The 12,316-nt window shown below is 35.3% G+C and overlaps 1 protein-coding gene across 2 annotated transcripts in view; it reads right to left on the bottom strand.

Annotated features, from left to right (window-relative positions):
* The window catches only part of WDR37 (WD repeat domain 37), a 48,550-nt gene that overhangs the window by 25,597 nt on the left and 10,637 nt on the right, over positions 1–12,316 (bottom strand). For both annotated transcript variants that reach the window (XM_075492430.1, XM_075492429.1), the window contains 4 exons: positions 9,171–9,267; positions 6,498–6,593; positions 6,263–6,327; positions 873–1,008 (listed from right to left, as the gene is read on the bottom strand). In XM_075492430.1, the coding sequence (XP_075348545.1) occupies positions 873–1,008; positions 6,263–6,327; positions 6,498–6,593; positions 9,171–9,267 (394 nt within the window). The remainder of the gene's footprint in view (positions 1–872; positions 1,009–6,262; positions 6,328–6,497; positions 6,594–9,170; positions 9,268–12,316) is intronic.

Genomic DNA, 12,316 nt, shown 5'->3' with positions numbered 1-12,316 from the left:
GACAATCTTAATGCTGAATTGGAGAATGGCTGTAGCCAAGTTAAATCAGGACAAAGACAAGACGTCCCACACAAAGACAAAACGTGCCCCTCGGTGGACACGTAAAAATGGTAACAGTTCAGTTTATGAAGCAGAGGTTTCTGGTCCATAATATTTATGTCCAGTAAGCGTCTTCAGATTCTGTTCCTGTTTCAAAAGACTCTCACTTCAAACTGACCAATTCTAACTGGTTATGGTTTATTTCCCTAATAATTTTCCAAATCCACACAAGACTCTCAATTGATTTTTGGCTCATAGTAGATTTAGTGACTTACTCATTAGGACCTGTTTCCTCTCTTAAGTAGAGAGGAATGAATCTAGTAAGTTACATAAGATCTGGAAATTTTTTTTTTTTTAGTTGCCCCTAGATGCTTAGGCAAAAACCAGATGAATGTAAGAATACAAGAATATGCAAACTATGACTAAGTCTATGGCTTCTGTAAAACAAAGGTTAAATAATACTACAGTAGGAAGCCTGCGGGGATCTCTGTATAGAACAGTATAGTATTCTATGTGAGAGACCTCTCCAAGCAAGCAGCTCCCCGACCCATTTACACCATCCAACAGGCTAGAGCTGACCCTAAGAAGAGCGTGACCTGCATAGAAGTTATCTGGCACATACTTTAGGAAGATCAACAAGGACACCTGAACCTTCTAAAGGTTAAATGCATTTCAAGGAAACTGCAATTTAAGAATTTTTCAGCTCCTGAACTTCTTTGAATCGACTCTTTCAGTGTGGAGCTAAGTATTCCAGTATGCTTTTCATCTGCATTTGCTATAGCTTAGGGACTAAACCAGAATTTTCTAAAGATTCAAGCAACACAAAACTTTACCAGCAGATGCAGTTCCCAACACCACTGGTTGAGTTTTCGCGACACTGACATCCCAAATACCATCCCTGTGGCCAACATATTCCTTTACCAGTTGACAGATTGCCCTTGATGTTGTAGTTTTAAAACTGGATACAATCTGAAATAGCAGAGAGACCAACATATTTTTTTCTACATTGACCCAAGATTAATAAATACAAATAGATACTTTTTCATAATAATTCTTCAGTGTTCTGACAGTTCGCTATTGTCGAAAATTTGACATTTGATGGTAGGAAAGTGAGTTTGGATGCAAACATACGTCTTAATTTTTTTTTTTTTCTTTTTTAAAAACACCCCCTTTTTACAGAATGCAAGATAAACTATTCTGTACTACAATAATGCAATCTCATTGGAGTAATGAGTTGTACAAATGCAGTATCCACTTCCCATTCAGTTTGGGTAAAGGATTATTAAAAAACAAACAAACAAACAAACCCAAGCACTCAGAACTCTCCTTGCCTATTCCCAAATAAGTACATCTGATAACTTAAAGATGGTCCAGGTTATCCAGAGTAATGTCTTTGAAAAAATGTACTTATTACATAATTCTAGTAAAATCCAGAAACATTCCCATTTAAAACACTCACTGCCGTTTTTCTTCAAAACTGCACAAAGCTAATCAAATCAATCATTAACCTAAGAGCATATGCCAGTTTGTGTAATAAAGCTTTTTTTTTTTTTTTTAAGATATGTCAAACTCATCTAAACATTTGATAAGCACAGTCCCTCAAAGTCAATGCTATTAGGGGAAAATAGAGAAGACTCATTAGATCCAAGTTAGTATGTGCATAAGTAATACCAAATGAAAGGAAGAAAAAGTCTAGCAAAAATGGTAAAACTACAAGGCACTATAGTACAGGAAGGCTGAAAACACTCAATATCTATAGAAAGGAACCGAACTGCAGAAATTCTGCATTTTCAGATGAAAGGGGAGTGCAGTATTTAAAAAAAAAAAAAAGTTTGTCTTGTGGGAACACTTCCAGAGACAACTGAAATCAAGAATGGTGAAAGATGACTTCAAAAAGCAAAACCACTGTTAAAAATACCCTATTTTTACCCCACAAGTCTTGAAGCTCAGTCTTTGAGAAAGAATAGTTATGTCCAAAAAGCTTTGTTAAAACTGTTAAAAAGAAGACTTCCATTTATCCGTGTTGTCCTCTGCATGCAATTATGGTCAGGTATCTATCTGACTGGTTAAGTCAAAACCTTGAAATGCATCAACACAAATCACATTAAGACTTATCTACAGCTTAGTAAAAGTTAGAAAATTAATTAAGTCTACATTTCAAATACAATAAACTAACGTTAAAATCCCATTAGTTTTTGGTATCGAAAAAGAAGTTCTTAAGTATGTCATTAAAGCAAATTACTTCCACAAAGGTTTTTAAAAGTTAAAGAATATCTGCAAGAGCATTCCAAATTCTGAGCATGTCAACTTTCCAGTGATGAAATGATAATTTGGAAATCAAATAGGGCATTAACAGCTAATACGCATTTCGGTTTCACAGCCGAAGAAGGAACAATCATTAAGGATACATTTAAAAGAAAATGGGTTAATGGTAAAGATCATTACTTCAACCATACTGGAGAGTTTCATAGGCCTTGAATACAATCCTACAGATGCAACTTTCACATTGAATATAGTCCTTAAACTAAATGGAGTCATGTATGAGAAGTGGAACAGCAGAATTAAGTAAACAGTTAAGGACAAATATAGCACTCAACTCAAATTCCAAACTTGAAGTTTTTCAACTCTCAACCCCATACTCAAACTGTTTGCATTCTGTCTTTCTAATGTTGAATTAAATGCTCATGCAAAAGTTTTCTAGGAGAAATTATCTCCTACTCATCAACAAGCACAGGTTTTCCAAAACTGCTGGACAGTGGTGTCATTGATCTTTTTATTCAAGGCTGTAAAACTCCTTTTGGAGTATTAGCAGTCTTGAATGAACACACGGAAGATAAGAGTTCAAGAACACTATCTGACAGTAAATAACAGAGACAGATATTTAACGCACGCTTTTTCTACACGTCTTTTTTTTCTTCTTCTTCCATCTTTCTTTTTTGCTGTCCATCACTTCACATACCAGTAATCAGATAAACTAGATAGAGCCTAGATTACTTCTTGGTTCCTTAACCATACATAAACAATTTTCCAAGAAAGGAAAGGAAATACTTAAATAACATTCAACTTGCTAAAAAGAGGCCTCTGTACTGCAAGTTGTCATACACAAATGTAAATAAGTGGGCAATCATATCTTGAGTGTGTTTCAGCTTTGTCTGTCCTCTTTCTTAAATCCATATAGTTTCATGTACTTTGTTCTACACAGAGATTTGTTAATAAGGAAACAATTGTTTACTATGTAAACAATTGAAAACTGAATACAAATTGAAACAATTGTATGGCAAACAAATTGAAACACTCTGTAAAATGTCTCTTAAGTGGACAGGACACATTAGAAATAAGAATGAAAGCTTGGTCAACTCAGGACCAGTCTAGCAGCATTACACTGTGACTGATGAACGGAATTTCCTGTGGAGTAACATTAAGCAGTGAGGTCAAAAACCACATCTTCCAAAAAGTTTTATTTCCTTCAACTGCTGGGTGAAGAAATACCTTCCTTTAAGAGTCCTTTTCCTCATCCAAAAGAATCAGAGATCCTGCCAGTTAGTTTATGATGGAGCGAGTTATATCATTTCAGTTTATTTTAGGATTCTGCATAAATGGTTAATGTTTTCCTAATGTTTTAACAACTGTCATAGCCAGGGATTGTTAACAGCAGCAATAACATCTTGTTAGCATCAAAACATGAATTTCACAAAGCGATTCCTGCATCTACAAACAACTGCAGTTAAATTACAGGATCTTGTCCATTAATATATACAAAAAATTATTTTTAGAGTACCAAGCACTAAATCTACTCTGTCTCTTCAGGATTTGGGCACTGGTGGATAACCCCTGCTGCTAAAAGCATCCTTTTCTAATATGAGTTTTGCCAACTTAATATTCAGACTCCTAACTCAGCTAAGGGATGAAAATATCCAGGTATGGGAATCTTCTACGAAGGAGTTGAATTAAGCATGTTCACCTCAGCATTTTTCCCAAGAAAACGAACAGATTGCTTTAGTCTTAGCATGTTTTATCAATATTAAAGCAGTCAAGGGTCAGCTTTCTCATTAGAACAAGCAAATATTGAAAGCTCTTTTCAGAACAAACCTAAACTCTTTATAAGTTGGCAATCAGAAAAATGTAATCATATGCAATTACACAAAACAACTGGCTCATAAAACTTAAAGTCTCTTCTGATTACCCACAAGGGAAAAAAAAATTTAAAAAAACAAACAAACAAAAAAAAAACCCAAACCAAAACAAAAACCCACCACAAAACCAGACTTCTGACAAGTTTTACATTAGGCATACAGTAACAGTATGAAGGATGGGCTGAAAAGTTGCAATCCACTACCCCACCAAGTTTGGAACACAACCCATTTTTGGTGAACAGCATTGTTCGTTCACTGCTCATAAATACAGACATAAGAATTTCAAAGCCGTTGAACTCTTAAAACTCTTGAAATGTCATTTTCTCGGATAGTGTATTAGGGAACTCTAACTGCATCCAGCCAGGAGAGACAGAAAGATCATCGTTTGTTAGAAACTTAGTCATAGTCTTTCCTGACTTTTGGCTATAGCCTCTTTGTGGGTCAAGAGACAAAAGGTTGCAGGCTTTGACTTTTCTGTGTAGGATGGAAAAAGCGGTTGAAATAAAGCCACTCCCATGAAGTCCAGAAAGGTTTTGAAGAACACACTGGGGAGGGATGCTCTCAACTTTATCATTCCCCTCAGCTCTCCTCTCTACCCCCCAGTAAACTCTGATTCAAAGTTGTGGAAAGAAATATATCAGCACATTCAAACATCTGTTGGTTATCAATTGATATAATAGATATGTATGATGTTTATAATAATGTCTATCATAAATTCTTCATGTTCCACTACTCATGACTACTTTGCTGTGCATGCATACCAGAACACTAGGAAGCAAAGCAGTTACCCAGGAGTCTCCACCCCATACTTCCCAGCTTCCCACACTGAAGTTGCGAGGTCCACCTGCCTTGCCCAGGAAAGAACATGAGCACTACGTTGCAAGCAAGTAAAAGACAACAAGCATTTAACACCAACCTTAAAAACAAAGAAACAAACAAACAAAAAACCCAAACAAACAAAAAAAACCCACACCACCAAAAAAACAACAAAAACCCCAACACTACACTAGAGAAAGTACTAATTCATAACTAGATAGTAGGTGTACTAATACTACATTGTCCCTATTAATATCATGTTGTCCCTATTTAAGTGGCCTCATTAAAGAATTCATAAATCATTAACTCTTAAGAAAAAGGAAGAGACACCTCTATGCATCAGATTGGCAATAAGAAGAAAAGAAAGTTTGAGAAACAATAAAATAAAAAGGAGACCAAATAAAACACAGTAACTTAGATCTATTTCACCACACTACTCTTATTCTTCCTCTCAAACTTTCAGACTACTTAACAGATGGTATTTCCAAGACACCTACAGTCATTCCATAACCACACATTAGCCTGCAACACAAGTCAGCACAGAGCTTCTTATATAGTTGGTTCACGTACCAGATCCTACTGTGGTTTCCTCACATTTCATTTACCCTTAATAATGTAGCATGAAATGACCCCGAGATAGGGCAAAAAGAGCAGCAAGTAAACTCTCTATGAAAACTGAAAAAGGGGAGAGAAAGAGGAAAACAAAAATACCAGACAGATGCAGATGTGCAAAATGAAAAACATCAAAAAGGGTAACTGAAAGAGACCAGGCAAAAAAAAGATCGCTAGCTACTAATTTGCAAGGCTTGCAATGTAAAGGAAACAAACCGTTCTAGTTTCATAGCTAAAAAATAAAAATAATTTAAAAAAAACATAAAAACCTATAAAAGTACACATATAGATGCCTACTTAAATCCCTATTTCAACTGCAATACCCAAATCTTTATTCAGAAGTTCACTAAGTTCCCTATTTCCCTCATGAAATTTTTTTTTTTTAGTTCTTTTCACAAGAGTAATCCCATATACACATGTGTACACACACTCTCTCCCCTCCAACATTCATTCTTCAAAAAAGGTGAGCAATTATTGTAAAAATGTCATATAGTGTGGTTGAAGTAATGGGTAATTGATGAATCCACGATAAAGATACTGTTCCTCATGAGGCAGGTTTACATAAAGAACAGCACTATTCAGCTTAAAGAAACCACAATTTACAACTTAAAGACAGCCATGTTAGTACACACTGATGAGTAGAGGTTTAATTTGTCTCATACCTTGCTAGTAGATGCCTTGTAAGTTGTCTTTAATTTCTGAGAAAGCTGACTGGTACTATGACTGGCTGTTGAGACAAATAAATTCAAAGGAAGATATTTCAAATACAGCATTAGCTTATTTGTGTAAGTAACTGGTATTAAAATACCCTTCAATAAGATTCTAAGTTTTAGCCAGCAAAATACACAAAAAGTAAATTCAAAAATACCAGTTTAGGATTCTTTGTGGTTCTCTTACCTTTTGTTTTCAGTTGTCCTTTGCTCAGTTCAGCTCCATCAATTGTCTGTCCTTCGGCTGCTAAACGCTCATTCAGTGTATCAATCTCTCTACGTACTAACAATAACAAAAATTCACATTAATACAAAAAAATTGACTATCATTAACAACATCACTAACATACTATTTAAGAATTGTTATGGTTAGTAAGTAATCTATTTTATGCTAAGGACAGGAAAAGAGATCAACTGTGATTTTATAAAAGCAGGTCTCACCAAGACATAAACCAAGACTCATGCTGAATTTTCCAGAGATCAGCCTTGACCCAGATTCCAAGGAAAGTATTAGTGGCTTCTAATTACTGTTACTTTTACTAATAAGTGTGGCTAAGGATTAACAGAACAGCTTCTGTGAAATACATGGCACACCTGTATTGAATTAAATCCAACAGAAGGCAGAAAACTTGTAACACCATAAATATTTTAGCCACAGAATTAGTATGTCATTTCTTGACAAAGATTTTATTAATCGTGAAATAGTATTCTCCCCGAATGCCTATCTACTGTTAGAGTTTCAGTAAGAAAGGTAGAGCAGCAAATATGTATTTTTATACTTCGAAATACATTAAAAATGTAGAATGACATATACATTTTACATTCAAGTGTTTTAGAAACACTAAATACAACCAAAATATTTTCTTTGCACATCAGACAAAGCATGTATTTGTAACAAGAATATGCTTTTCTGTCAATTATTTGTAACTCTCACCAGTGCCATTGCAACACAAGACACAGTGATGGCATAGCTAAAACAAATCAGGTACTTGTAAATGATTTCCAGTGGCTGGGCTGGTTTACAGTTGCTCAACTTCATTTTATAAAGAACATTTTCAGTGGCTTATAGTTTTTTCTCAAAATCTGGGCTGATACTCTTTAAGTGTTCTTCTCAGCTGAAATCTTATTGAGAGGCTTTAACCAAGCACTTTTTCACTGTTCTTAAGTTCAGGTCTGTCTGTCCACAAATTCTTAGGACTTCTTTAAAAAAAGTCATTCACTCCCAGGCTGTGAAATGTGGGACAACATGACCAATCAGGAGTATGATCCTTGCCATTTCTGAGAAATTCACTGAAGTCTCAGTTCTAAGCACTAGAAAAGCTAGTTTACACTTTCATACCACATCCAAGTGCTTGAAATGAGCAAAGCAAGATTCTCTTTCCCGTGTTCCCAGTCACACAAACTTAAACTTTTATAAAACACAGACAATATGAAAGAGAAGTAAACAAAGAGACAGGCTTGTAGTAACAGATGACTGAAACAAACAAGCCAGGCAGATATAAGAATTGCCTGAAAGGATTAAGACTGAAGCCTGGAAGGGATAAGAAAAGGAAGAAACTAGAAATAAGTTGTAATAAGAGAAAGGGAGTGTATGAAAAGCCAGGGAGGAAAAACCTGAGATTCTTTACGTACAGTAACCGCAACACTAGTGTAGGAATTAGACCGAGAACAAAAAATAACAGACAGAAGAGAAAAACATCAGAAGAGAAAAATTCAGAAATTGTCAGAGGGGTGGAAAGAGATCACAAAGGCCAGGAGTGACCTAGGACTGTGAGGTGAAGAAGGAAGATGCAGAAGAAACAGAAATGGAATGGAAGGAAAATAATCATACTCTGGAGGGTACAGACAAATTCACCACTTGTTTTCTGACAAACATTTCTGAACTTTGGGCGGGGGCAGGAAATCCCTACTTTTCTTGCTACCAGCCAAGTTCTCAGCAGGAGGCTGAAAACCCAGTTGTGCAAATTGTCACCAAAAAATGGGAAGTGTTGATGATAGCCTTTAACCAACACAATCTCAGGTTTTAAGAGAACAAAAAGCCAGCCAGAACATTTTCAAAAAGCACACAAGAATGTTGGTTTTTTTTAACATGAGTGTTTGGTTTAACTGTGGAAACGGATTAAGTGTGAAAAAAAATTTGACTTCGAGCCAAACCAGACAGATTCCACAATTCAGAAGCCATGCCACACAACACAGCTTCCAAAATCCAGCAAGGAAAATTGAGCAGAGGCTTTACTGTATGACTGCTTGCGTTACTTTCTTTGGATCCTCTTACATCACCCTGGATCACTTACATTACCATACGACTGCACTGTCATTAAGCAAATAACAATTTTGCGGATACACCTGGAATTTTTATCTGAGTGCTGGACTTCAAAATTCATGAGCAGTTGCAGATGCTGGTTATGCAATGTAATAAGTAGTATGATCCAGAACCACCACATTTTACACTTCTTCAAGTAAGACACTTTTCCAATTTTATTTACTAATATTACATCATTAAAATTAAGCCTGTAAATATACAGCAAAGCCACAAACTTCAATGGCTGAATGGAGTTACTGCCAGATTAACACAGTATATACCAGAGCCTTCAGTGACAAGGAGACAGCCACTTCACTTTCTTTGCAAAGAGGATGACACGTATCAGTTCTCATTACTTGTGTCAAAGAGCTAAGAAAACTGTTTTTCTGAAAAGGTACAAACCCCATCTTTGGCTACAAGTTCAAAACAATTCTTAAACTCGTCACAGAAAAGCTACAGTAATTACACTACAGTATTCAAGATAAGCGTCTCAATTAGCGCTACTATATCCTAAATCCAAACAATTCCTAAGTTGCTGGAAAAAAGAAAGATACTCACATTCCAAATTTTCAATATACAGGTTTTCAAACTCCCGCTCTATTTGTCCAAAAAGTTCAAGGAGTGTATTCCGGACAGAAGATGGTAGTTTAGAATCCTAGAAAGCAAAATATTGGGGTTTATATTTTTCTTTACATATATTTTATGTAGTTACCCTTCAATCTTAAACTGATTTTAACAGTTCTCTATCTCCCAGCAAGGAGGGAAATGAAAACCACTGCTAGTGTGGAACACAAAACAAAAAGCTCTGTGCATCATAAAATTATTCATTTTACATACTCTTTCTCTTTCAAGGGACAGAATTCAAATCACCTGTGGTGGTTTTTTGTTTTTACTAGAGATGAATTATAAAACCAAGACACATGTACAACCCATTAAAGAAAAAAGGTGGAAAAAAATTTATAATATAATGTCAAGGTGCTTCCAGTTCAAGAAGAAAGAATACCTTCGGTTGACAAAGTAATTCAGAAGTTCTACATTATATAATATATTATACATATAATGTATAATATGCATTATAATATGTAATATTATATAATGTAATACATACATTATGTATAACAGATATATTATATATGTATAGTTATACATATATTACTATACATTAAGCTAGGAAGCTGTCATCACAAAGCACCTTACTACCAAAGCTTGAGGCAAACTAACCTTTTAAACATATTTTTAACATCTACCTACTTTTGTCACTAACCACAATTAAGTGTGAAAGAAACTGCAATTTCTAATCCTTCCCTCCCCAGATATTATTCAAGCATCTCCTCTTCACAGAAAGTATTTTGAAGCGGAAAGTATTTTGAGGAGGGCTTGTTTTTTTCTTCAGCATAATCAACACAGCAATTCCAAGGCACAAAAACAAGTATGTAATAAAACCACTAACCCAGGATTTATATGATCTGAGCCTAATACACAGCTTGACCACAAGTTTCTGTTGGCAAGTTATTTAAATTTTATTCATCTGCCTATAAAACAGAGATCAGCACCATATTTTCCCTGAACAAATGCATAGCATATCCAAAACAAGTAAAAACTGATTTCTGTTGGGAGTCAAGGTTCTCACTATATCAATGATCCTGTTATCTACCACTACTGAGCAGACAGTGAGTGAAGCAGAAGACAACTGACTGCAGTACATTGAGAATGTAGTACTAACAGTCACCTTTAAATTTAAAGCACAGCATGCTACTAAAAAAATGGCAAATTAGAAAGGAGAAAATATGTTCATTAGTCTAACAACTACAATCAACTAATCCACTACAATTATTGATCAAAGGATGATGAACAGTCCTTGCTCACTACATAAATAAATTCTACTAAACCTGTTCTATTCTTCAGTTGCTGGTGGACCACATACATAAGTTGGCTTACTGCACTTATTATTTATCTAGTTAGACAACTATAAACTTTTTTTAAAGGAAGTTTCCACTTAACTGAGCCTAATAATGAGAAAGCTCAACTACCCCATTGTAGCATATATAACTCGTCATCTCAGAATTCAGTAAGACAACATCTTATTACTGGACAAACCTGTAAATAATGCAGCTGTATTCAAAACCTGAGAAATATCTGTACAAGGAAACAAGTTACTAAATTTTTAAGTGAAATTAATACAGTATCATGTATACCATATTATTAATATATCAATGTTCATCTACCAAGTATACAGAGAATGTACCTATCAGCAACATCTACTTTTTTTTTTTAAAACAAAGCAAAAGTATGTAGTTTCAAAATCTTGAAATCATCAGCTATGAGCAAAAAAAGAAAATTGAGTCAGCTTCTGACACAGCACAAACCACTATTTCAGGTCTAGAAGTACAGAAGAAGCATTACTGGAACGGGAGTACAAATGTTAGCACAGGACACCACCCAAATTAGAGTGAACTTCATTATTCAATGCAAGTTTGATTATAGCTTGTTTTGTTCTTAAGTGTTCCAGCAAACCCAAACCAAAAGAAATTGGTTCCATTCTTATAAACTGAGTGAATTAAGAAGAAGTATATGCATACTAGCCATCAGAGGGCAGCACGTGCCATCCACCAAGTCAGCATCTAAACAACCAGAATTTTATCTCACCCACATTTTGGTTCATACAGTCAAGATGATTGATTTCGGCACCAATTAGAAAAGCCTATCATGATCCCGATTTTATAAGTTATTTCTAAACATAAATTTCAAAGAGAAGAGCAAGATAAACCACTAATAGCCATGACATAGAGCACATCTGCTTTGTGCATAATTCAGTTCTACACCAGTTTCACAGCTACTTTAAGCTGTGGCACTGTGCTGAAAACAGGTGCTGTGCTGAAAGAAGTGGTATTATGCTCCTTATGTCCCCCCAGGATATTCCTTTCTGCATCTTCATCTGCCTCTCCCTTGAGACAGTACTTTTGTTCATGCCTTCACAGTCAACCAGAACGTGAAACAGATCCCAATTAAAACCTACTTGAAACAAAATTGATTAAACAAGAAAACTATACAAATGAAACACTATTGAGAGAAACACTTAATTTCCAATTCAATTACCCAATAATTCCATACAGCAAGGTTATGAAAGAAACTAAGTTATCCTACAACTTTCAAAACAGAAAAGGAGATGTAGGAAAGGTTTTCAATCCACTTCTCAGAGCCTGAAAGCATAAGCAAATCTAAACCTGTCTTAAAGTAATCAGCATAGTAAAATGCATCCACTTCCTCTACTCTCTTTAAAGTTGGCAGTATTTAAATTAGCTTATTAAAATACCATGTAATAATCTTATCCGTTTATCTGCAAAAGTACTTATCTAGATCTCATGCGGTTTACAGCTCGACTGTGAAGGGGCATTAATACTCTCTACTCAGAATCTGCCACTGGCTGTTCAAGGTTAAAGGTCAACAAAATTAAAGAAGATGACACATAAAACATTTAAAACATTTGCATATTGCAGCGTAGTATACTTATAGGGTTTGGTAAGAAATACTAAAATGGCTTAAAATTTTAGTTTACTACACAGAAGTGACAGCATGCCTTGACCTCTCAGCTGCCCTTCACTCCTTTCCTGAAGTAAGGCTGTAATAGTCCAAATGCATGAACAGTTTTCTATCCAAGCACTTACATTCTCCAGCTTCTGGATGACTAGAAGCAACAACTTGGG

The sequence above is a fragment of the Mycteria americana genome, chromosome 2 (genome assembly GCF_035582795.1).
Source record: "Mycteria americana isolate JAX WOST 10 ecotype Jacksonville Zoo and Gardens chromosome 2, USCA_MyAme_1.0, whole genome shotgun sequence".
Taxonomy (NCBI): Eukaryota; Metazoa; Chordata; class Aves; order Ciconiiformes; family Ciconiidae; genus Mycteria; species Mycteria americana.
The sequence above is the reverse complement of the archived record's forward strand: the minus strand, read 5'-3'. Positions and strand labels throughout refer to the sequence as shown.